Source organism: Paramormyrops kingsleyae, chromosome 14 (assembly GCF_048594095.1).
Source record: "Paramormyrops kingsleyae isolate MSU_618 chromosome 14, PKINGS_0.4, whole genome shotgun sequence".
NCBI lineage: Eukaryota > Metazoa > Chordata > Actinopteri > Osteoglossiformes > Mormyridae > Paramormyrops > Paramormyrops kingsleyae.
The window spans coordinates 2,169,786-2,197,373 of NC_132810.1; the positions used below are offsets into that span (position 1 = coordinate 2,169,786).

Here is a 27,588-nt window from a genome sequence, read left to right on the forward strand (position 1 = left end):
GAAGGAAGCCAGTTATTCTATAAATAACCAATTCCATAAATTGTTATGCAGTGTTATTCACATTCACAGTGCCATAAACAATGTAAAACACTGTCGCCTATTAGCAAAATATATCGCGAACAGATATTATAAACAAATTTTAGCACTTTTTTTTTAATTTCTTATTTTATAGCTCTAAAGAGGCACTATGTTTCTATCACTGAAATAAACATTCACTTTCATATACAGCAATAAAAACAACTGGTCAGCTTTATACCTCAATTTCCACTTTCTTCTGACTATTGCCAGAATGCTTTGTGAGCGTACTCTCAATCCAAACGAACTATCGGAGCCTTTATCTGAGTTTCAACTGGAACAAACTTATAAATTTGGAAACTCCTATGAACAACGAGGCACTTTTGCCTATTTCGTTTTACCAGTATGCTCTATCCAAACCTGCCAAATGAAAAAGAATGGATAATGAACAGCACAATTAAAAAAAGAAAAAAAGTCACTATATGTTATATTATCTCGGTAGTCAGCTGGAATAGGTGGAAGTAATTGTGTGATTCTTTGGCCTCACAAATAATGCTGCCAGGTCGCACATTCCGGCCGCTACTGAACACCTTACTCACAAACAAACAGTGAAGCCCAGGCAGAATACCCAGAAAGTCATGCGTTTGTTTCACAGTTTAAGAATTTTATTAAAACATAATATTTCTGTCCCCCCCATAACAATAACAGAATAATTACACTCTTAGTAATATTATAATGATTATCATTTCTAGTTGTGACAACAAAAAAAATCACAGTTACAAATAACAATAACAACAATTATAAGTATAACTACAACAACGACAAGAATGATAACAATAATAAGAAGGGCAACAAATGGCGTTGGGATGACAATAAATCTTCAGTCACGTCACACTAAAATCATTCACACTCTTTATCATCGCCTTCCTGGTTGTTAACATATGTTTGGTGGCTCATAATAATCTCATTGCAGTCATTCTGTCCAGCCAGCAAAAGAACAGACATCTATATTCACACACCTCACTGTCATAAGCGTGACAAGTTCCAGGTCTGCCTACATCTGACATATCACTGGTCAAAGGAACATTTATGTCTGAGAACACAAGGCAAACTGCTCCGGTTCCGTCCAAGAAAACCAGCCATCCCCATACTAGCACCTTCCTGGAACGTCTCCACCTCTTCCAAACTCCCACTGTTTCCTTTCCCTTGTGTCTTGCTATGCTTGACCACCTCCACACCAGCTGCTCTGTTAAACATTTAAGGGCTGTAAATAATCAGCATACTGACTAATTAAATAATAAGAAGACCATAGCAAAGCATTAGAATTTTTTAAAAATCCTTAAAAATCCCCAAAGTGACACGAAATAATATCTTAGATATCAGCCATTCGCTGATCAACTGCAATGTCTCTCTTAGTTAGCAGGCTGTTTACGACCGCCCTATCAATCCAGAGAAATTCTCAAAAATACATTTTTCTAATAAAAACACTCTGTAATACCAATTCCCTGGAATTGAGGCTAGCAAGTAAACTGCAAGGGCAGAGGACATGAATGTGAAACAGCATACTGCTTTTGTCACGAGTCTACAATTTCCTGCACGGGAGGTTGTTCGTCGGGAAGGCTGGTAGCATTGGGCAGGGTCTGGTTATGGGCCACCGAGTTCTGCTGTAGCTCCATGGCGATGGCGTTCTGGGGGAACTCCTTCACCTGCCGCTGGTACTCCAGGAAGGTGCAGGCCTTAGTGGCGATGGCCACGATGTTCTTCCCGATAAAGATGGTGGAGACCCGGCTGTCCTGAAACAGGATCATGTTGACGGCCCGGATGAGGATGGTGACCACGTTGATGGTGACCAGGCTCAGGACAGGGTACACCATCATCTTCTGCGGCGAGACGTGCTCGCCCTGCATGCTGATCTCGCTGAGGGACACACAAGGCAGGATCAGCAGCAGTATGTAGCAGTAGAAGAACATCAGGCCCTCGGCCCAGATGGGCAGCCCGGTCCGCTGCGGCTCCCACAGGTTGGCCTGGATGTCCAGGATGTCCAGCAAGTCAAGGGCCACCCAGAACAAGCGTCCGCGCATGTCCTCCTTCTTACGGAACGTCCTGACATACTCCATGCTGTCCAACGCCACCAGGATGAGGTACAGGCCCGGCACGCAGATGGACAGCAGCAACGTCAGGGCCTTGCGGGCAACCGTCTCTAGATTGCGCCGGTCTGCCTTGTAGTTCTGGAAGACAAAGTAGAGTTTGATTTCCAGCACGAAGATATAGAGGAACCAGAGGATCATAGCATATCCGCGTTTGGCCGTCTTGACCTCGGCACCCACCCACACGGCGACGTAGCGCAGCACGATGAGGAAGCAGATGTCCCCGACCAACACAATAATGCAGACCCCGATCTTCCTGGGACCCTGGTTCTGCTCCACCAGGTAAGCGTCCATGAAGGCCATGCTAGTCATGATGACGATCGTGGTGAGACACACATGCCGCTTGTCTGGGGGCGGCAGCACCATGGTTAAGAGAACGTCCCACGTCTTTATTCTTTCCTATAGATATCAGATATCTTTGTGCTGGTAATAGAAGTTTTTATTTTGTTATAAAATGATTATCTCACATAATTTTCAAACCCCAAGGTGGCCATTTTTTTTTTTTTTTTACATTTTACGTTAAAGAAAAGCAGAGCCACAGAAGAGGTAAAGAAAAAACGGGTTCTGAGGCCAGCATTTGCGTCTGTCCCTCAGATTGTGTAAGGACATTCTCCGTCTCATCATCAAAGTCCCATTAAATTCCCGTAGAGACTTCTTTTACTCCATGGTCCTCTGCATTGTGACCGGATTTCACTTCTCATACTGGGTGGAATCATCACGAAACTTGAGACAAGCCATGTTACTGGAGACAAGTCCACAGGAAACAGCTGATCACGAAGACTTTCCGTCTCTGCGAAAGATTCATTAAAGCCGGAGGCTCCTCCCCTGGACTAGTGGCATCCTCTCCCTCATCTGATACCTGCAGTTTAGGGACAGTAAATTAAAAGGAGTCAGCAAAAACGCAGCAATAACTCAGACAGAGCTCTATATCCTATCCGGTCCTTGAATTGAAATTTAATTTAGAATAGCTTCATTGGCATGACGAAAAAATGTGTTGCCAAAGTCACTCTGATATAGACCACGCATAACTTATAAAGGTGACTCTTCGTGGTAAATGGCTGACATAAATAAATCCCTATGTGCAAAGAAAAATATCATCAGTAATTTAATCACAATTTTCATTTATAAACATGAACTGTCCTGTTACCTGGGTCACACAAACATTTTAATAATGATATTTAAATTGTGGCTTGACCACTGTTATTCACTTGGGAGCACTTTTCACTATGACATTTAAATTTGTTTTAATTGTGGGCTTGTTTTCAGATGACTTCACAGTTACTGCTGATATATGATAGGCTGTTTATGGGTTAGTTCACGCCGTGAAGTACTTCTCTGTTATAAAAATGACTGAATTTATAGTTAGTTATAAACAAAAATCTAATTCCGAAAAGAGATCATTTAATGGAAGCGTGTTATCAGGAACAGAGGCTTCATCCAGACAGTCTATCTGATAATTATTTTTTTTATTCTGGCTGGATACCAGGAGATACCAAAAATTTGTGGTTCAAGCAACTAAATATCACTGCAAACCATTACAGTTCTACTAAAGACACAGAAAGAATATATAATTTATCACAAATATTTAAAGAATCCTTTTCAGAATCTAATCAAAAGTTTGATAAGTAGAAAGTGCAGGGGCAGGCAGCTACAGTGAAAGGAGTTTCTCCCTGTTGTCAGCTGCACTGACAGCACAGTTGAAGTCTTCATTGAATCTGAGGTGGTTGGCTGGAAGCCCCTCTAGCAACCTGCTCTTCTGAGCCGTCATAATAACAGATAATGGTCCTGAATCATCGGGATAGGAGGAGATTACATGCATGGTGCACGATGCGAATGACGTCCTCAAATTAAATCATATTACAGGCGATTGTATTGTATCAACTACCGATCCGAAATGGGTGCTCTTCTCTTTCTGTCACCAAGAATAAGGGGTCACAGTGTCATTTTTACCCCTTTTCTGCTTATATGGGTGGACCAAACACAGCAGTGAAGTTAGTGGCTTAGAACTTAAGAAAGAAGTCTGTGTTTAAGGAATATGAAGTTGATTATGTGTTGTTCGTATTCTTTCTTGTTCATATAGGCCATACCTGCTTCTTTATCCAAGACATCTAGTTCTAAATACACAAATCAACAATGAAAAATGTTATTATTCCTTGCCTTCTTCTATTTAATGGCATTTGTGGACTGAATTCAACAAAACACTTGTCTATAACATCTCATCTTTGGTTACAATGCAGCCATTCATTGTTATTTCGTAAGTAGACTCGTAAGCAACTAAAAATTGTTCATTTTTTTTGCTGACTTGATAGTAGGGAGCAAGTATGAATTCATAATATATCCAGCCATTAATTTTCTGGTAAGATAAAGTAATAGTCCTAACAAAGTTATTTTTCATTTTCACACAATATGTTATAAAAAAAACTAAATAAATAAAATGAGCAACCGAACACAAAGGGGCTTCCCCAAACTGTTCCCACAAAATGTCTAAAATGTATGCATACCAAGATATTCTGGACAATTCTTTGCTTCCAACTTTGTGGTAACAGTTTGGGGAAGGCCATTTTCTGGGGAAGGGGAAGGTCCGTAAAGACATGGTTGGGTGAGTTTGGAGTGGAAGAACTTGACTGGCCCTCACAGAGCCCTGATCTCAACCCCATCAAACACCTATGAACTAGAATGGAGACTGTGAGCCAGGCCTTCATGTCCACCATCAGTACCTGACCTCACAAATGCTCTTCTGGATGTTAAAAATTCCCACATACACACTCCCAAATCTCGTGGAAAGTCTTCCCAGAAGAGTGGCAGCTGTTATAGCTGCAAAGGAGGGACCAGCTCCATATTGATGCCTATGGATTTAGAATGGGGTGTCATAAAAGTTCCTGTGGGTGTAATGGCCAGGTGTCCCAATACTTCTGTCCATATAGTGCAGGTAATTCTTCCACTAGCTGCATGTTCTCCTGAGAGCTTTATTGAAATTTATAGATCCATAAACCTTTATACTTGTACACTGCAGTGGATGTCAATTGCTCAGAAATAATCTAAGAAATTAAATCAGTAATATTTTGCAGCAGTAATTATAAAATATATCTGACACAAGTCATGCCTTGCTTTTTGGAAAGGAAATGCACTTTATAGTACAGCACAGCTAGCCAAAAATGTGAACGTTTCACAACGTAACAGTACATGAGGTTGATTTCAAATCATAACGTGTAACATTATGTTACACGTTATGATTTGTATCCTGCAGAATGCAAATGTCATATATCTGCAGGATTCTATGCAGTGTGAAATAACCTAAATGTACAGCTGGAATATAGCTTTGTTTTTAATCGAATAGCATTCCACTCCATCCCTTAAGTGCACGAATAACACAGAAAGAGCAGGTTGTGGGCATTGCTTCTACTCCCCATTAACTGAGTTGGTTCTCATCCTTGTCATTGACTTCTCATTGATCACTGATGATTCTTTAAGGGGTTTAAGTCTCTTTACAGCTATTCCCAGTGAAGATGGAACCATGTGCACGTTGATAGTTGTGGTAACTGTCCATTGGTTTTCGTTCTCACCTCGTAGCTGATTTAGTGGTTGCTCTGCATGCAATGGATAATAATATACTGTTATATATAATAAGCTAGATATAGTGACAAAACAATGAAACGGCATCCATGCAAAGTAACTGTGATATTCTTATCCATGCAAACCGCTGCATTCATTTAAAGTGACTGCCATTCATGTAACGTAACTGTGACATTCATGTAACTTTTGCTGTTATTTTATCTGCAAAAATCCATAAGTAAGAAGATTACACAGATAACTGGATTTTGTGAACACATAAGACCGTTTTGAATAATGCTACACTTAAATAATGTTATATCTCATATAAAATGAATGATGTAGAACAGTTTACAGCTTACATACCGAGACGTTTTAGAAGTGATGGATTTATAGTACACATAGACCATTAACAGTGGTGTATGAGGCCATAAACCAAATCTCTCCCTACCTACAAAATACCTTTGGATATGCAACAGCAACGGTAGTCAGGTATTTATCAAACCCACACACTGCAGATTCATGTCAATGCTATAATAAATGGTTGGTGAAACTAGGACGAACTAACATTTAATCCATTCAAAAAATACTAATCCTTATCACAAAGTCGCGGTCTCCAGCTATGTGATAAGGATGGATATTTACTCAATGGATTAACAAATGGGTTGTGCATCTGAGTAACTTTTCCTAGAATGAGCTGGCATCCCATCCGCGTCCCTGCCCTTGTATATCGCGTCTCCTGCATAGGTTCCAGGTTCACAACTCTGTGATAAGCTGTTAAAAATGTACAGATATAGCTTCTGTGCAAAGTGTATTCAGCAGTTCACCTGGACACTGCTTTTTTTGTTGAGAGGAAAAATTTGACATAAACACAGGAAAGACATGCAAAGTGAAGCATGATTAAGTGACCGCTAGAGCAGTCTTCCTGCGCGCCTGGGAGGTGAAAATAACCCCTCACTGAAGCCACATGCTGACTTTTCCCACAACAACCATAACCATGACGTATATTTATCCATAATCATTGCAAATCCTTAATTCCAACTATAATATAATAACATACTTTGGTCCATCGTTATTTCCCTACATACAATATGATATACAATATAATCTGGAGTCCAAGCAGCGTTAAACTGTTTTATTACTTTTAGTTTTGGTAACACACTAAACCTGCACCCACTGGTGCTGAAAATGCATGAGACTTGTTTGCGAATTCATCCATCCATCCATTTTCGATACCCGCTTGTGCTGTTTTCAAATATATTCTTCACATTTAACGATACACAAGACAAAACAGTTACTCTTCGGCATTAGAAATCCCCTTTAGCAGTCTCTGCCTGCCTCGTCGCTCGACTCCCACCTGCATTCATTAACCAACAGAGAAGCACCATCTCACTTACAAATCCTGAAGCAGACCTGCCTGAAAAGGTCACAAATCTCTCCGACTTGTACACAGTTATCGTTATTTAGTGTCAACAACTTGTGCCTATTTTCTGCAAAATAAGCAAACAGTAGCTGCTTGAATTAAAATGCTACAACAGTTTTTAACAGAATTAAAATGGTAAGAGACCTGACATGTATGTCTTATGTACACTGGAACGAAACACATTTGCCGTCTCTAGCCATAAATGTCCTACTTAAAAAAATAAAATAAAAAAAGAATTATTGTACATTAAGCACTTCCTCACAGGAGTTACAACTAGAAATTACTAGAGCTCAGTGACAAGGTAAGAGAATATGATTTACACCAAATCCAATTAAGCTCTGAAATCAATGGACGGCATGTTTTACAGGCATACATACACAGGCACTTAAATGAACAAACAAATGTCAGCAAAAAACTGTCATGGCAAATACAACGAGAATTATTGAGGTATGTATAAATCAACCTTATTATCACTTTGTGTGTGTGTGTCTGTGTGTACATAATGTTTATATTACATTGTGGAGACCAAATGTCCCCTACAATGTAACAAAAACCTGTTATTTTGACAATGTGGGGACCCTTTTTCAGGTCCCCACAAAGACCTGTGAATGCAATCAAAAAACTAAAAATGCCAAAAGCCTGGTATTTTGCTTGGTTACTTATGGTTAAGGTTAGGGCTGGGTAGGGGTTACAGTTGTCATTATTAAGATTAAGATTATACCCATAAAAATGAATGGAGAGTCCCCACAAAGATATGAATATGCACAATGTACAGTGTGTGTGTGTGTGTGTGTGTGTGTGTGTAAACAAATGATATAACTTTTAAATAATACTTATACTAAGTCAAACCTAAACTTGAGCACGATACACATTCATATTAAAGTCACAGTTATAATGATCAAGGTCAGTTTGTTCATCACGTTAACCTATCCATTGTGTATGTTAATTTCTTTATGGTAGCACTGTATAAACTTTGATCAACGGCACATGTAACCTCTACATTAGATATGTTTATTTAGCAGGTGCTTTTGTCCAAGGCAACTTACAAGGGCTGGGAGTGTGGGGTTAGGGTTAGGGAGACCCATCAGTCAGTATCCATGCGGCCGCCGAGTTTAAGGGTTAGGGTTAGGTTTAGGGAGACCCATCAGCCGGTATCCATGTGGCCGCCGAGTTTAAGGGTTAGGCTTAGGTTTAGGGAGACCCATCAGCCGGTATCCATGTGGCCGCCGAGTTTAAGGGTTAGGCTTAGGTTTAGGGAGACCCATCAGCCGGTATCCATGCGGCTGTCGAGTTTAAGGGTTAGGCTTAGGGTTAGGGAGACCCATCAGCCGGTATCCATGCGGCCGTCGAGTTTAAGGGTTAGGCTTAGGTTTAGGGAGACCCATCAGCCGGTATCCATGTGGCCGCCGAGTTTAAGGGTTAGGCTTAGGTTTAGGGAGACCCATCAGCCAGTATCCATGCGGCTGTCGAGTTTAAGGGTTAGGCTTAGGGTTAGGGAGACCCATCAGCCGGTATCCATGCGGCCGTCGAGTTTAAGGGTTAGGCTTAGGTTTAGGGAGACCCATCAGCCGGTATCCATGTGGCCGCCGAGTTTAAGGGTTAGGCTTAGGTTTAGGGAGACCCATCAGCCAGTATCCATGCGGCTGTCGAGTTTAAGGGTTAGGCTTAGGGTTAGGGAGACCCATCAGCCGGTATCCATGGAGCCACTGAGTTTAAGGGTTAGGGTTAGGGAGACCCATCAGCCGGTATCCATGCGGCCGCCAAGTTTAAGGGTTAGGCTTAGGTTTAGGGTTAGGGTTAGGGTTAGGGAGACCCATCAGCCGGTATCCATGCAGCCACTGAGTTTAAGGGTTAGGGTTAGGGAGACCCATCAGCCGGTATCCATGCGGCCGCCGAGTTTAAGGGTTATGGTTAGGGTTAGGGAGACCCATCAGCCGGTATCCATGCGGCCACTGAGTTTAAGGGCCTCGCTCAAGGGCACGAGTGTGATTTGATTATACTCAGCCAGCAAATGATTTGAACCCACAACCCCTCAGACACAGGTGCAGATCGGCAACCCTCTGAGATGTAGACCTCCATCAAATGCAACAAATGTAAATACTGACTTCATATGATGCATAGGTGCGATAATATTAATACTTCAGACACTGTTTTACATCTTGTATATGACAGGATTTTTTTTTCATTTCAATTTGTTTCCAGCTCATACAGAATATTGATCAATGGAAAATTGACTGAATTGGCTTCATACTTATATGATTTGGCTTTATCACCTTCTCATAATTAATTATTGACCAGAAAATCAATGAATATTTACGATATACAGATGTCACTCCGGTTTGCAAATTTGACATTCTTGGTTTTAGTTATTGCTGAGTTGGCTGTAAACAATTAAATGGGAATATTTTTGGACGATACATAAAATCATATATAAATATTACTGTTATTTAATATGTGTTCGTTTTTGCGCATACTATATGTTTAATAACTGTTAATATTAATAAAATAATTTTTAGTAAAACAATAAAAAGAAGTGTGCGGTCTACACATCTTGGCTTGGACATACCGCCCTATGTACCGCACTTACAAACTGCACTTACATACCGCACTTTTGTTTCAGCTACCAGCCTCACTCGCGTGTTTACTTTTACATTTTTCAGTGCCGTTAATTTTACATTTTTAATAATGGGCCCAAGTACTGTTTGCAAATTTTTACATTCTCTGGAATCTTCCACCCCTAACCCCTTTTATGTGTTCCCAATAATTTTCAGTATTGTTTATATATTTTTGGCTTATGCATCGTCCAAAAATGTGAAGTGGTGACTGTATAAACAATGTTGTTTACATAATAACTAACCTGAAATGGCTTTTCCAGCATTTTGAAGTACTTCAGGACAGATGGATTGAGCCATTTAGAGCAGATGTCAAAGGATTTCAGACTATATTTTTTGGACAATGAGACAAAGCATGGATGGATAGCACCTAGATAAGGGAAGGTGCAGGAATTGAATGTGTAGAATGATATGTGACTGTGTCTGTGTTTTTATTGTGAATATGAAATAGGTTTTCTCTTTGTTCTTTTGTTACAGCTCAGGAAATAGGGACTAACATACAACAGAGAACATTTGCCTTATGAGAACCCAGGAGAAAAATGGGGGTGAATTTCAGCCATTACGTTATAGCTTGGTTTATGTTTTTCAACTCTATGAATTATATTTGCGATTTAAAATCACAGAGACAAACACAAAAGGTCATCCATCCATCCACCCTTCAATCCATCCATCCATCTGGTTTCCATAACCGCTCTAATATTGTCACAACAAGCCTGAAGCCAATGCCATAAGGAGAGAGGAACCAGATAATACAAAGGAACCCTGCACAGGCACAAGGAAATCATGCAAATTCCTTATAAACACAACCAAGAGCACAAATCAAACCAAAAACCTATAGGTGTCAGGCCACAGTGCTCTCCCATCCCATTTACCAACCACACTATGGTGTAAGAATAAGAAAGACAATCAAAACACATTCTGAAGCCACAGCTCAGGAAGAAAAAGCCACCAGACACCACAAAAAATTGTTTTCATTTCTATGTTTGAAACTAAATTGATTCTTCTGTCATACTTGATGAGACATCTCTAACTCGTTCATAATGATATATTTTTATTTTTCACCCTGCTCATCATCTTACTTTGACTGCTGCCTAAAATGTAAAAAATTTCGAACCGTTAATGTTTCCAAGGAATCATTTCAGCATTTCAAAATTTCATCTGTCCCTGTACCCTAGCAAAAAATTGCTGTGTGCATCTTATATGCAGTTCATAAACAGGCAGCAATCTATAATCCCTGATGGTGAATTTCTACGGAGCCCCTTAGGTGTCATTGTAGAGAAAAGTATTATCTCAAAACAATAGTAATTTGTGCTCTTCAGTAAATTATTTGTACTCGCCAGTTGCTAATCCATGGGATTGAGTTATAATTCGTGCTCTCAAGTTAATGATTCATGCCCTCAAATTACTAATCCATGCTCTCGAGTTACTAATTTGTGCTCTCTGATTGGTGATTAATTCGAATGCACAAATTAGTAACTCGAGAGCACAAACTATACTACATATATTGCACACTGGATTTGACCCCGGGTTTCTCTAGTTTGTATTCATCATTTAGGGTTACATGGCGCACTATGTACTACGGCGCAACGATTAGCCATGGTATCTGCAGCATATGAGTGTGCGTGGGAATTTTTCTGAGAGGAGAAGGAAAAATGATTGGTTTAGAAAGGTAACCAATCAGATTGTAAAGGAGGTGGGTCTAAGCATCTAGAGGAGCTGGGCCCAACCAATCAGATGTTTTGGACCCGCCTCCTGTACTTGCTTAGACCCACCTCCTCTACAATCTGATTGGTTATTTCTCTGAACCAATCAGTTTTTCCTTCTGCCCTCAGAATATTTTTGTGTAAGTAAAACTCCCATGAGCCACCTGAGTGCAGTGCTGCGGTCACTGTGGGAGGTGGGTCAAACCACTAATCCTGCAAAGTGCATAGTTGGACAGAAAACTGTTTGCAATCTGTGCTTCCAGTTGGGGTCATACATGTGCAGCTAGAGATCGATAAAACTGCAGTCTGCCCACCACCCAAACACAGTTCATTAGATAGAGCCATGCCAAGCGCTCTACCTAGCCATTAAGTGCCCTGTTGTTGCCCCCTTGACTTTCCCCTGCCCTCTATTTTACACTTAGACGGGCCAGACAGGGAGTCGGGGGCGGTCCTGGTGCAGGAGGTGGATGGGAAGGAGTATCCAGCAGCCAGAAGCTGTCAGCTGGAGAGACTAAGACCAGCACCACTGACAAAGACTGATTAGAAATCAAGTGGACTACCCTCATCCTCCAATATTACCTAGAGGAGAAGCACTTTGTCCTTGGATCAAACCACACCCTACACCATTTTTAATCCTCTAACAAAATAAAGCCCGTATTCCAGTCCCTGTGTCAGGTGGCTGCCTCAGCTTTGCCCTGGGGCATATCTTACATAAATTGTTACTCATTTTTATTTTAAACATGCACACTATACTTATGCTACTATATATAAGTACAATGTATTCAGGGTATAATAACATCATTATAAAATTGATATTGCTTTAGAGATTTTTTTCATGTGTTAGCAATTAATAAGGGAATAAGTGACAGATGAAGGTGTGCTGGTAAGGATGTTTAACAAGGTAGCTATCTCCTAGCTATAATATTTATGTTTATTGGTTTTTACTGTAGCATATTTCTCTTTTAACTAATTCCCTTTCCTGGCACAAAAATATCCATCTACCTTGCAGCCGCTTATGCAGCACTGGGCAATACAAGCACCACACCAACAGACCCGGGAAGGATTCAAACCCGCAGCACTAAAGGTATGAGGTAACAAGGCCTCCCTCGGAGGTGCCATGTTGGGCACGACATGCATTTCCTATGCAAATTATGTGAATTCCAGTTACAAACTTTGTCCTTATGTTTATCTAAAAATACAAGTGCTAAGTAACCGAGGAGGAACATTGGTGCAGAAATGTGAAACACTCACTGTGCCAGCAATCGAGTTCGCCACCCCTTCACTTGTGCGAAATTGTCATTTTGGTCCTGGGCTCTACGTTAATTGTGATGAATGTGCTTTCGGATCTAGCAATACCGAGTTACAAAGTGCCGCGGCTTGACTCAAGGTCGGGGTCCTTGTGCACGGCTGCGACAGGACGGTATGCTGTCAGCCTGATGATCAGACGATCTCAATCCCGTCCCTCCTGCGAGGGTTAAGCCGTAAAGCCTTCAGGGAGATGGGAAGGATTAGAACAGGACTTTAATTAAAAATTGCAAAACCGAGGGCACTGATTAGCTGCACCAGAGCAAGTAAGGAGCACATAGATCGAATAAATCAATATACACTCATTGCACATTTACTGACTCTGCATAATCTTGCTAAAGTAGCACCGCACAGGCTGACATGTAAAACGCCTCTCGATGGAACAAAGTCTTTGTGATAGTCTATGATTTCTAGTCTTCCTCAAGTTGTCTAAGTAGCACTGGCACTGAGTCCTTAACAATATTTGTTGTTTTAGCAGAATCAGCAGAGAAAAATGATTCATAAACCTTTGTAGTGCTCCCCCTTAATATATATTTAAGCAATTATTAGCACAAAAGCTGGTGCATTCTTATGGACACCTTACAAATCAATCTACACCTGACAATTCAACCTACAAATCAATCTACACCTGACAAATCAACCTACAAATCAATATACACCTGACAAATCAACCTACAAATCAATCTACACCTGACAAATCAACCTACAAATCAATCTACACCTGAAAAATCAACCTACAAATCAATCTACACCTGACAAATCAACCTACAAATCAATCTACACCTGAAAAATCAACCTACAAATCAATCTACACCTGACAAATCAACCTACAAATCAATATACACCTGACAAATCAACCTACAAATCAATCTACACCTGACAAATCAACCTACAAATCAATCTACACCTGACAAATCAACCTACAAATCAATCTACACCTGACAAATCAACCTACAAATCAATATACACCTGACAAATCAACCTACAAATCAATCTACACCTGACAAATCAACCTACAAATCAATCTACGCCTGACAAATCAACCTACAAATCAATCTACGCCTGACAAATCAACCTACAAATCAATCTACGCCTGACAAAATCAACCTACAATATAATAAAACCATGTGGAAGAAACAGCTTTCTCAGGTACTGACAGTCTCAAAAATGCTTCTCAGGCCAAGGTAAAACATTTTTATCTTGTGGAAGGTATAAGAAAATGACGACTTTTATATAAAATGCCAGCAAGTAGCATCCTGATCAAAGAGCAACACTTGTGATCAAAAGGTTGCTGACTCAGGTCCATCCAGTCACCCCAAAAAATCTAAATCATGTTTCCAGCACAAACCTCTAATGCTTTAAATCTCCTTTCCTGAAAGCATCCAGGCAACTGCAGTAATAAGACTAAGACTATTTTTATATTATTTTCAAGGTGGTGATTGTCACATCAGCTGTTAAGTTGTAAAAAACAAGCAAAGGTCTAGAGAAAACTTGGCCAGTGAGTAAAGGATTGAAATTATAAATATGGCAATTATGTTTACTTGGCAAGTGCAATGAAAAGCTCTTCTCTATGAGTGCAATTGCTATAGCAGAAACAGGCCATGGGCTTGTTTTTGTTAACTTAATTCATTAAATGTAGTTCTTTGGCTGACGTCTCTATCCTGAGAGACATGCCGTTTGAAGCCTTACAATTCATCCATTATTGCAAGCAGGTACACTCTGTCACTCTGACGCAATGAAGCGGATCAGGTTAACCACCGTGTTTAAGGATATAGAAACCGGGCTTAATTCTTTTAGCCACAACTGCTTGATGGCCATGTCATCTACCTGCTTAAAAACCAAAAGTTCATAGGATTAAGGGAGAAATCCTGTCCTCTTTGCATGAGACTGAAGGCTTTCATTTAATGACTGACCAGTTGTACCACACAGCATGTGTTTTAAATTATTTACATTTTATTTATTTATCAGATGCACAGAGAACCAATCATAAGTTTGGACACACCTAGTCTTAGAAAGGGTCATTTGTACTGTTCTCTACATTTTAGAATAATCATAGACATCAAAACTATAAAATAGCATATGGAATTATGCACTGACCAAAAAAGTATTAAACAAAAAAAATAATTTGTTGAGGGGCAGCTCTGTGGGTTGGGACTCAGTAGGTTACGGGTTCAAATCCCTGGGTCAGCAGAATGATCAAACCATTGGGCCCTTGAGCAAGGCCCTTAACCCCATTTGCTCCTGGCACTGGCTGATCAAACTCTCTCTTCTACACCAGTTACATGAGGTGGCCTCCTGGGATGCTTTTCCAGCTGTCCTGAAGGAGGTCCCACATATATGCTGAGCTCTCATTGGCCGCTTTTTTACTTCACTCTCCGGTCAAACTCCTCCAAAACCATTTCTATTGTGTTTAGGTCAGGTGGTCAGGTCATGTGATGTGACATTCTATGACTCCTTTGTAGGCGGCTTTGCGTGTCCAAACTTTTGAGTGGTGCCGTATATCCAAGCCAGTGTACATTTTTGAGAAGACAGGATCGGCCAGTCCCTGGAGAAACTGGGAGTTAGGGGCTTTGCTCAGGGGACGGACAGTAAAACCTCTCTGCTTACCCTGGGATTTGAGCCTCACACCGCCCCCTGATGTTGTGATGAGAGGATTAACTTTATTTGCATCCATTTTCAGTAAGTGTCCACTTAGCGTATGAACAAGTGTAGGAGCAAATGTGGCTGAAATAACAGAAATAACAATGGCATCGGCAAAAACAATCCCATGTTTTTTTGGCACCAGGCCGCAAACTCGGTCTGTGGGAGAGAACAACATATTAAAGCACTCAGCCTGTCAGGACACTCACACCTTCCCTGCCCGTTGTTTCTGTCCATTTATACTCCGCTTTCCATGTCCCTTCTCTGTCATATTCTGTTATGCCGGCCAATCTGAACCTGCTTGGTGGATCCTGGTGGATAAAGCCAGCAGGCCAGCCTCCCCTCCTTTCTCTGCCCCACATCCCTGAGGGAAAAAAGGACCTTATGTACCGGATGAGACCCTTGTTTAACTTTGCCAGATATTGATCACAGAATTGAGTGGATCTGATCATTTATCATTTGTACAGCGGCAGGAAGGAGTGACTGTACTTAGTAGCAGTGGAAGAATCCCGCGGTACGTTTCATCCCTTTGTGATCGTCCCCTGATTAATGATGCCCATCTGGCTCGTGTTGCAGTACTGATGGGCTATTTTTAAATCCCACATTTTAAGTTGCAAATTGTCTAGGTATCGCTCATAAACGTTGCTTTTAAATGAATTAAAGTCAATCAGTAATGTAAAAGCTTGGTTTTATAAATGACATTCTTTAGGAAATGCAACTCATGGACTGTTTGAAGTTGGTAATGTTATTAATAAATATCGTCTGGGCTGGTCTGTGAGAATAATGGCATATCAACATTTTATGAAAATGGATCCTGCTCTTATGGTCAAGAATGGACTCCAAAGCTGAACTTGTTCACTAGATCAAGTCAACCAGCGAAGTACAAAATAACACATTTCTCGGCTTATATATCTAGGTTTTGTAATTCTGTTCTTTTAGGGAAAAGTAAAACAAGGTCAGAGAATAGTAAATGAGGGAACTGAGCCTTTGAATCCCACAAAGGATGGAATTAAACTGTCAGATTGGTTTAACTAGATTCTGATTGATTCATTAAGCTGTAATTGGGGTAAAACAAGCAGTGATTGACACTGCAAAGTAATTCCACCTATCATGGGTAACTTTGGGTGTTTTTATATGTAGTCCTTTTAAAATGAACCAAACTCAGTAGTCCTAAAGTAGACCAATAGAATGATTTGCATGAGATAGATCTGTCGAAAATTCAAGAGTGTTTGTGCAATATTTTAAATGCAGATAGCCTGTCATGAAAGTCCGATGCATTTTGATACTGCAGAAAAGGTTTGATACTTAAAAATATATCTTAAAAGATAAATGTCACATATGGTCAAAGCCATATCATTTAGGACATGCCTGCAATGCAGTCAGATTAATGGATTTCCCATGTTTTACGAAAAAAAAGAAGGCAAGGAAAAACATTCCTGACACATAGAAGTGGTTCTGTTTTAATAATTGAGTTTGACCTTTGACCTCGGCATCTTTATCTGTGCGCACAACTTCATTTTGCTATTAAACGTAGTTATGTACAGTAAATATATACAGGGGAAGACTTACAAATCCTGCTGACAACATCTCACTGCCTGCGGTTACTTTATCCACAGAAATAAACGGCATCACAGGTACAGTGAGGGTCTTCCTGTGAGTGCAAACCATTTGCCTCATCATATTCCCTTTTACCTTTCTTTCCTTTATTAATTGAAACGAGTGCTCCCTTTCCCTTTCATATGTTTTTGTGCATTTGTAACAGATAATCAATAATGAACTAGAGAAATATTTTAATATTATAATTTATTCACCGGTCGATCCATATCCCATAACTGTTTATCCTGGAGCCCATCCCAGGCGGCAGGGGGACGCCCTGGACAGAGTGCCAGTCCATCAGAGATAATTGATTCATTTCATTAAAATTATTTGCACTCCTAAAACTGGCAGCAGCCTATACTGCCCCGTGGGAACAATTCAGAAGCCTGCATTCAGTCCTCCACCCTCTTGTTTTTATGCTCACTTCTTTGATACATTTTGGAAAGATCATAAGCTGTTGTCACATTCAAAACAGCTCAGCTTGACTGAAATCCTCCTTAATGTGCATAGAATTTTTAGGTCAGTTAAGTGGTGGCACGGAATGAGTTAGGCACCTTAGTGGTGGCATGTTTGACAGCGGGTTCACTTGGTTCTCATTTTGTTAGCATTTCACAAAAACACTTAATGAGAACTGAGCAGTTGTGATCTAGGAGGATCAAAGTACCTGTAGGTCGTTAAGTCACAGTGTTCACCCGATTAACATTTGAATTTCACAGATGTGACTAATTTGCAGATTTGGCCTTCTTTCCAAAATTATTTTCAGAAAGGAACAATTTTTGTTCCTTTCTGTCATTCATATTCTAAGAGATAACCTATAATTATAATCCAAACCATATTTGACCTCACATAGTTTGCATTCTTGGCAGCTGAGGTTTTTTTCTCCATAATTAAAGTAAAAAGCTGACTATCTGATCCGAGTTTACACCTTTATTTTTAGAAGCTTCAGTATATCTTGACGTCAGCATTTATACATACACTTTGATTGTTTGAAATAGATTCATATTCAGCTTCAGGCAGAAGAGAATGTAAAATGATGCCCGTCTGTTCTTCTCACTACTGTCTTGTTTTTACTCACTGCATGACATAAAAATGTGGCTGAAATTTCAAATAATGAATAATAAATATGTAACAACAACTCATATATTTCATGTTTTTCAAGAATGCTTAATCAAAACCAAGATTTGTTCCCCCGTTATGTTCAAATTACCTCACTTCTATTCTCTTTCCTCTTCCTGCTGTTTTTCATTCTTTCTGCTTCTTAAGATCCCTTTTCTCTTTCTCTCTGTAGAGATGTAGCAGTCAGAGTACTTAAATTTTTCATTTTTTATTATTCCCTTTTCACTGCCTCATAGGAAGAGGAGGCCATTAAATACAGACAGTTACCTTCAGAACTTCCTATTTAATTTCAGCCCAGAAACTGACTTCACCTTAGGATACTTTATAAGACACTGTATTGAAAGGAGTTATATTATTGTCCAGCATCACAAACCATACAAGACCCCTATTAATAGAACATCAAATTTTAGTATAACTTCTTTTTTTGAAGGGAAAAAGAAAACTTTCCCATTAATAAAAACAGTCAACTTCGATTGCCATTTATTCTCTATGGCATTAGTGGAGAAAGCTAGCCCACAGTGCAATTTTTACTGGCCTGTGTGGTCATTAAAATGAAATATAAAAAAATCCTACAAATAATCACAAATACACAAACTGAACAAGGCTTCTGTTATGGCTTTCATGGGACATGAAGATAATCTTTTAAAAATGGCCCTTGTTCACATGAGGAAGCTCCGTTTATTTCTCAGACCTGGTGTAGACTCTCAATGTCCTATGAAACCAAGTCATTCCCCATATTCCACTATATAAGGTATTCATGCTCATTTCCAGGCATCAAATATGCATGCCGATGTTTCTGCAGCTTTTTCCCTTAATTACTAGATTAGCTCCACAATTTGAAATATTTTTAGCATTTGGGATTTGAATGGCAGCGCATTCAGAAATGACTGGCATCCCATCCAGGGTGCCCGGGGCTGCGTGCCGCATACTTCCTGAGTTCGGCTCCAAGCTCACTGTGACCTTGCGCGTAATAAGCGGCTGCGGATGATGGATGGAAGTGTGCATTCAGAAACCCGCCACTACTTCACTTCTCTTCACTTCTGTTTCATTGTTTCAAACGGCACAGAGAGTTGACTCCAAGTGGCAATAATCATAAACTACAGAGTGAAACAAAAGGCTGGAAAAGAATCCATCAGAGACGCAGCCCACAAACCATTAAGAGCGACAGACGTGATCCACATTCACATTCAGGCATGAGATTTTTTTTCTGTTCTATACTTTTCATCCTTTAACAGATCTTCATGTGACAACATGTGTTATTAATAAATCATAGCTGCAAGGTGGAGTGCAGGGACTGATTTCTTTGAGCTCGCTCAAGCTTTTCTCGACATCGCTTTTTCACAAATTACAGAAATAGCGAACATCAGGTAGGGAATTTTGGACTTTGCCCGCATCTGTGAGGTGCTGTTTTTACTCTGTCTCAGTGGGGAGATGCTGTGTTGGTGGTTCCGAGTGGGGAATAGTGTGTGTGTGTGTGTGTTTTTTTCCCTGCCGAGGGAACGCTTAAAAGCTAACACCGAACTGACAGTGATTTTTACGGCGTAATTGCAACATACATGTGGGCAACACTTTTTTTGGTATATTGGAGAAGGCTGACAGGAAGTAGGTCCCACAACAGTGGGGATATCAAGGGTTCAGCGGGAAAAGGGGCTACAAACAGACGCAAGGAGACAAGAAAATAGCAGGCAGTACCTAATATAACACAATCACATAACACTAACATATTCCATACCTTTCTACTGTTGATAATGCTTCGAAATATGTGTTATTTTTCAGCAGACAATTCCAAAGCTCATGTAAAATATTAGGTGCTTATCAAGTATAAATTTCACAAAATAAATGTTGAACTGGCAATGCTTACAGGCCCCAATACATATATACTGCATGCTGTTTTGCCTAATTTCCCATTTAGAACAAAACAGAAATAGCAATGAAGCATTGTAATATATACTTATATATACCAGTAGATGCATAAATATGTAGGGTAACAATAATACATTAACTGGGTTGGCTGGCTACCTCTATTCCTTTCCTACAAGTCTACTTGAGTTTACATATAGCAAAGAGGGAGAATGGCCTTAACTGCGTATAGGAGTCAGAATGGCCAACCACATTGGGCTTCTTCTCTATCAGCACAACACAACACGAACCCAGTTAATGTGCAATTCTGCCAGGTTGTTACCCAGTTCAACTTCCCCACAGTGGCGGATATTATAATTCTTACTAATGCAATATCTCACCATCCCTCCTATGTTCTCAACCAGAATGGCAGTACGGTCGCATTATGCTCTGTTTGTTTTCAAATCATAAAGGTGTGAATCTGGATAGCATGATTACGGAGGCAAAAAAAACAACTTGTTGATACCCTTTGGGTTTCATTTGCAAAGACTGCAGTGATATATCCTTTAGCGACAGGGCATATTTCAGGCGGAACTATATTTCAATTCAAGGTAGCAAAGCATAGGCATGAGTAGGTAAGATGGAGAAAAAGAAAGGACCAAGGTTACGAGCTTACAACTAATGTTACATCCTTTCCACACTAAAGTATATTTCAGCCATATCGAGAAACAAAAGAGGGCAGACCTTCAAAACAAGCACATACAGAATTTTTTCTAACCATACAAAATAATGCAGAAGGTAAGAAATACATGTTTGCCACTATAGCAAAAAACCTGAGAATTTACATTTTGCGACAAAGTCATTATCTGTGAGCTTGTCTTCCTTTTTATGTCGTTGCAAATTATACATCGGTGCCAGCCTCCAATCGAGAGTTACGTTTGCACATGGTTGCTTCTGGTTTACCTCCCTGCAAAGCACTGAACTTTTTATGATGCTGCATGCAATCTACAGGACTCTAACCATGCCTGTCCACAACTCACCATGGCAACCACAGCTTTACTTTGTTCATATTGCTGTGTACTAAGACGCTGACTAACTGCGTCTAGGTGATTTTGAGAGTGTGTAGAATGCCAGATCCTTTCATAATTAGCCTCACACTGGTATTCTACACTCGGATTAGATTTTCTTTTCTGCCAATCCTATGAAGCAGAAGCATTTCATTACATTTCCCTTTGCCTCTGAACTTGTCACCTAATGGGTTGCATTAACTGACATGAATACACAAACTAGGGTTGTCATGGGAACTGGACATCTACAGAATGCTCAGACATGCACATACAAGCATCACTGCTGAGACACAATAATAAATTAATTCATCTGCAACGCATCTATCTATTATAGGAATGTCCCGATTTGACTAGATCACCATCAGAGTCAATCATAGCAATTTTAACTGATTCATTCAATTTTATTGTAGTTTTAGGTATTCTTTTCTCATTTTCACTCTGTATATATTACAGTGTATAAATGTGATGTATATTATCACACCTTATGACAATGAGGTTTAAAACTATACAGGGAAATTATGCTAAATGTCTGCAGTGTGGAAATATTTTCAAGTAAAAAATAAAGGCAGTCCAAAAGCTACCTGCAGTGTTTGCAATGCCAATGTTCAGTTCATGTCCTGAGAATAGAACAGTCAGAAATCATAGTGGGAGTTCTGGCATTGTTAAACCTAACTCACAAGCATCTGGCATTGTTAAACCTAACTCACAAGCATCTGGCATTGTTAAACCTAACTCACAAGCAATTATCTATACCCATGGTGATGTCATACAGGAACCAATCCTTGTCCATTTTAGCACTAGTGTCATAAATGATACTTTGGTTAGCGCCTTCCTGAAGGACCCCGTGGTTCTGGGCACCCATTGCTCAATATGCATTGAGAGTCCCACTGCTAATCAAAGACACCTGATCCTCCCTGAGTACCTGTAATTCAAATATATCTTCAGCAAGACTAAGGCATGTGCTTGTCGGTCTCATTACTAAGGGCACTGTTTCCCAATCCAGTCCTCGGGCACCCACAGACACTCGATGTTTTGGCGGAGCTAGGAGGTAGCAGAAATGTGGACTTTCTGACAGGGAGCTCGATGGGAGCAAAAATGTGGACCGGCTGTAGGTCCCCGAGGACCGGATTGGGAAACACTGACTTTGGGGATTCCGTCATGATATGCTCCCTGGGACCTGCCCTCCACACATAATTCATACCTGAAGCTACCAGAATTTGTATGGATGACAATTTTGTATATGCTGTTTGTTATGAACACAAACCCAATAAAATCAAAGACCTGCAATCCCTTTAACGCAAACTTCTACCGTAGATTAATCCTCAACTTTATGCAGCCATCGCCCCATTGAGTTCCCTCATATGCAAGACAATCACATGGGTTTTGTGGGATGATGCTGTTCTAGCAACTGAAGCAGCTATTCACCTGTGTCCGTGATTAAGCAGCCAGACCTACCCCCACCACCCCCCCCCCCCCCCCCCCCCCCGGGCATTTTGCTGGTACTTTCTTCACTGAAAAACTCTCCTCCCCCGAGAGAAACTATGATGCACTGAACAGCGACTTTCAAGCTGGCGTTTAAAGAATGCAGGCATTGGCTAGAGGGAGAAAATCATTCTTTTGTGGTTCTGACAGATCATAGGAATCTAGAGTGTATCCAAGGATCTGAAAGCCTGAACCCTCAGCAGGTCTTGTGTCCTTGTTTTTCATTATGCTCAGCTTCAAAGCTATGGATTGCCTGGGAATGAAGAACACCAATTTGAGCCCCTTCAGAGTCCTGTGATCCATGCATCTGTCCTCCCTCTTTCATTGTAGTACATAATAAATAGGACACTTTGGATGTCCTTCACGAAGCCCTCTGACTCAACTTCCTTGGAAAACTCTCAAAAGAAGACCTATGTTTCATCCTGCATTTGACCTCAGCTTTCAGAGTGGGTGAGTGCCAATCACCAAGGTATAATCTGTCACTCAAAATTTTTGACCCAATAATTCTAGTGTTATGGATGACATTAGGGATCTTGTCCTGTCTGTTCACTGCCCAAGACTCTCACTGCTCACTCCGCCCATGGGAGTTTTACTTACACAAAAATGTTCTGAGGGCAGAAGAAAAAAATGATTGGTTCAGAGAGATAACCAATCAGATTGTGGAGGAGGTGGGTCCAAGCAACTAGAGGAGGCTGGACCAACAATCAAATGTCTTGATCCCGGCTGTCTTGGTTATCTCTCTGAACTAATCATTCTTCCTTCTGCCCTCAGAACATTTTTGTGTAAGTAAAACTCCCTGAGTGTTCACTCCACGCACGTACCCGTAAACCTCTACCTATTCCTCACAGACACAGATAGTGTGTAAGAAATCTAGCCCTCTTGAATAGGTACACTACTATCTTGGTTGCTGGTGACAGACTTTCAAATATGTGAATATGTGCTGGTTGATAACCATCTCAGTTCCACCTACTACCAGGGAACTAACTGAATGTCTGTTCAGGTTTTTTTGGCTCTGATGGATAATTGAAATTCACATCCTGAATACAGAGAGCCGTTTGTGATCGTCTAAGTATTACCCTTAGTCTTCCTTCTGGATATCATGCCCAAAAACAATCGCCAGACTGTGAGATTAAACCAATAAATTGGGTGATTTTTAAGCCAATGTTGCTCCTCAAATCAGACCGATCTTAGCTGGCTTCTTCCTTGGGCTGAAAACACACAACTTCCTAGTTCAAACTGCTATATGACTCACTCTCAGAAAGACACAAAAGCAATTCACTGACCATCACTGCTGCCCTATAATCCACCCTGGAGAAACAGTCTGGATATCCACCAGCGACATCAAGCTCCATCTCCCCTCTAACAAGTTCAACCGCCGATCCATAGTTTTTTCCAAGATCATAAAACATATTAACCCCTGTTATCAACCACTTACAGTTGTCACCCTGCCATTAGATTTACCTATATTCCACATCTTCCTGCTAAAGTCAGTTTTCTACAGGACAGTGAACTCATCTTCCGCCCCTGCTGAACCACCGCCTTCTGGATGTTGTTAGGAACCTACTTACACAGTCCTATGTGCCACAGGGGTCAATTACAATCCCCAGTGGACTGGGAAGGCTATTGTTCAGAGAAGCAATTGTAGGTCTGTGCCTGAGACATTGTGGACCGTTTCCTCATATAAGATTTCCACCTTCTTCACCCCAACTCTTCTGTTCCTCAACCCCACAGTGGCCCACCTTGTAGCTGGTCCTAGGCTGCTGGCCATCAAGCCAGCCAGCCATCCGCCCAGTCAGGACCAAGCCGGTCCTGCTCCACTTCCCCAGAATTCTAAAGCACACTTCTAGCTCATCTGCTTGATTAACTGGCATGATATAAAAGCATCTGGTTTTTCAAGCATCTCTTTGCAAACCATTGATTGTCTAACCATTTCAAAGCATTATACTCACTATCCCATACCTGGGTTTTCCTGGGTTTCTTCCTCTGTGGTTTGTGATTTTGGTTATTTACCTTGCATTGCCCTACACGTTTAGGGTTTGTTTGTCCCTGTCTGGTTTTAGACCCTCCACCCATTTGTGGACTATAGTTCTGGAAATAAATGTGTGATTCTCGTACTTGGACCCTCACCCTGACCAATCCAATTTGAGGTATAATAATAACAACTTGACTTCGACTATACATTTATTCTAATATTTGCTTTAAGTTTGATTTAATAAAAGTTCTCCTTCATATAAGGTACTGGAAAGCAGCCTGAATTCTTTTGTAAGGAGTCTAGTTTCAAGTTACAAACAGCAACATGAAAGGGAGGAAACTGTACTATTTTCCAATAGAAATGTTATAATTACAATATTTACTCTCATTTACATATCAAGCACTGGACACTGAATAACATTATTGTTTTATTGATTAACTGGCCATCCACCCATCTTCCATAATTGATCCAATTCCACTTATCAAGTACAGGTTTGCTGTGAGCCTGTCTTAGCTGACATATATTATTATGTTTCATTGGACCAATTCATGTTAAGCATCATGCTCACAGGTACTTAATCAAAGGTTCTTCTAGGACTGGAACTTAACTATACTGCCCTGGTTTAGTTTATGAAGAAATGCCATTGGTTCCCACTGATTATTGACCGATTCAATATTATCCGATTCAGAACCATGAACTTGCAGCTTTATCCTTAGTGGTGAGGCTATTTCCTCATGCGCATGTAGATGCTGTAACTGAGTATAAACAGTTACAGAGATACTGGCAAAATCCAGCAGATCAACACTCCGTCTACCACAATTACTTTTACAGATGTCTGCCTCAACAATGCGCTTGTTAGGGGCAGACATACTGTTGGCGGCAATGAGGTCATCCATCCAGTGTGACGGGAGAGCACAGAGGGAGGGGGGCACGTACGATGGCTGAAACTCAGAGCTCAAAGTAAGACACATCAGGTCATTTATGATCTGGAGCAAAACAGTACATGAGGGCGAAATGGCTAGACATACTGTATGACACCATTTTTACTGACGTCAAGAGGAGTGTAACTGAGTGACGGAATAAAAATAAACAGAAATATTCCTGTTACCTCACACTTCAGTTAAATAGCCAACAAAGCAACTCATTTTAAACTTGAATTACAATCTATTATTGAATACAATCTACAAACATTTGAGTGAATGCACAGCTCAGTAAATCTTCTCAGAATCTGCAAAGTGATTCTACCCATGAGCAAATTAACTGTTATTACTATACAGAGGACTGTTAATTTATCCACAGGCATTCTCAGAATGATTGAGTTATGGAAACACAAAAAAGCATAAAGGGGCACATGACTGGCAGATGAATGACAAAGAAGACAAGCCATTGGGATGCTAATGAGAGAGCAGGTTGACATTACTCAATAAGGCAAACCAACACATGCATTTTTATGTCCTTTGGAAGGAATATATTTAAAAAATGCAACAAATCCCACTAGTTTATTATTATTATTATTATTATTATTATTATTATTATTATTATTGTATATAATACTGCCTATACCATACAGTACTTAATCTGAGTTTTTAAGTATTTGGTACACTTCAAAACCAAGGCCATTAAAATGCTTGTTTTGTTCATTTTAAACAAAATAAAACAAGAAAAACGACCTAATTCAACAAATTCAGTTAAACTTGAAAAATTACAAGTAGAAAGCAGGAAATAATATGGTTAAGAGCCTTTACTGTTAGCTGTTAATTTAATTTCCTGCTTCACACAATAGGATTTCTCTCAAAGGACCATAGCTTTTGGCTTACTGATGAACCCTACTGCAGTATTTGGCTAGAAGGCAGGACAAAATGCTGGTAGGACCAAAGCCAAAGTAGGAAGTGCATATAGATTTGGGACCCCTCCGGACCATCTTGGGTAAACGAGACAGAATACATTTACCTCGCATAGGACTACTGTATATTACGGCTTTAACGCATGACATATTTAACGTTAATGCTCCATTTACCCCCAATCCATTCAGCCGACGACAATCCGTCTGAAATTTTAACCAGTTATATAAACCGACTATCGTAAACCAGAGATGTCAAAGACGATTCCTGTGCAAAATTGCCTCCAGACGGATTAAATATAGCCTTAAATTAAATAAGTTCATATCCTGAGTGAAAATAAGCGAACCCGAATGCGGTGTGAACTTTCCATCACTTTTGGCAAGAAGCGAAACACTAGATCTGATAAAAAGTACTTGTACAGTAAACATATTTACCCCCCAGGGACTGGCTGAGAGATACGAATGTAATGCCCTGTAAAGTAAGTGCAGCGGCAATGCGAGGACCGCAGCCCGTCAAAAGCAGTGACAGAAATCCCAGTGTTCCAATTACAAAAGGTGGAAATTAACTGTAGATTCCAAACGGATCTGTATTTTCCAACATGAAATCAGACAATCTAATTTTTTATTCCAGCCCTTCGGAGCAACATTTTACTATTTAATTTCTCACTTCATGTTATTCAGATAACCTTTCGGTAGTCATTCTGGTCCAACTCACATCTCTATCATAACAGTTAACAAATGATTTCCTTTTTATATTGCTATACAAAAAAAAAATCGGTTCTGGCAGAGCAGCCCCCTACCTAACGGATAGTTTCTGTCCGGAGTGCTGATCCCCCTCAATCAGGGATGGGCGCTCGGCGATCGGTGATTTAATCCGCTGTGCGTCGCGCATTTGTGAGATGGAGTCCGGTACGGAGCTCGGTGGGATGATGTTTGCACCCTTTCACAGCGAGCGCGGAAAAGAGTAAATTCCGGCAAATTTGTAAGAAGCATCACAGGACCATCACCAAAGGTAGCATGCGCCCCCCAGCATGTTGCACAGCGGATCCCCTTCCCAAACCCTCTCTCAGTTACTCTCTCTCTCTCTCTCTCATACACACACTCAGGCACTTTCAGGCTCCCTCTCGTTTAATCTCCCCCTCCCTCCTAGCAGCTGGCATAATTTATTGGCAATTTGCTTATGTGGAGCCCGCTAGCCACGCGCCCCTCCCTCTCATGTGCCTCTTGCACGATGCAACAGCTTCCTGCAGAAGCGTATAGTGTGTGAGCAATATTTAAAGCA

General features: G+C 40.5%; 1 protein-coding gene across 4 annotated transcripts; it reads right to left on the reverse strand.

Moving 5' to 3' along the window:
- Nucleotides 1-675: 675 nt before the first annotated feature.
- On the reverse strand, nt 676-27,542 carry tmem121aa (transmembrane protein 121Aa). 4 transcript variants are annotated; one of them, XM_023825342.2, is made up of 3 exons: nt 27,107-27,542; nt 2,866-3,021; nt 676-2,509 (listed from the first exon to the last, which is right to left on the reverse strand). In XM_023825342.2, exons 2-3 carry the CDS (start codon nt 2,876-2,878, stop codon nt 1,590-1,592), a joined length of 933 nt encoding a protein of 310 aa, XP_023681110.1. In that variant the 5' UTR covers nt 2,879-3,021; nt 27,107-27,542; the 3' UTR covers nt 676-1,589. The 4 variants fall into 4 exon arrangements, with proteins under 4 accessions (XP_023681110.1, XP_023681111.1, XP_023681109.1 ...); XM_023825343.2 differs by having other exon boundaries at nt 676-2,243; nt 2,343-3,021; XM_023825341.2 differs by having other exon boundaries at nt 676-1,261; nt 1,582-3,021.
- Nucleotides 27,543-27,588: the final 46 nt, after the last annotated feature.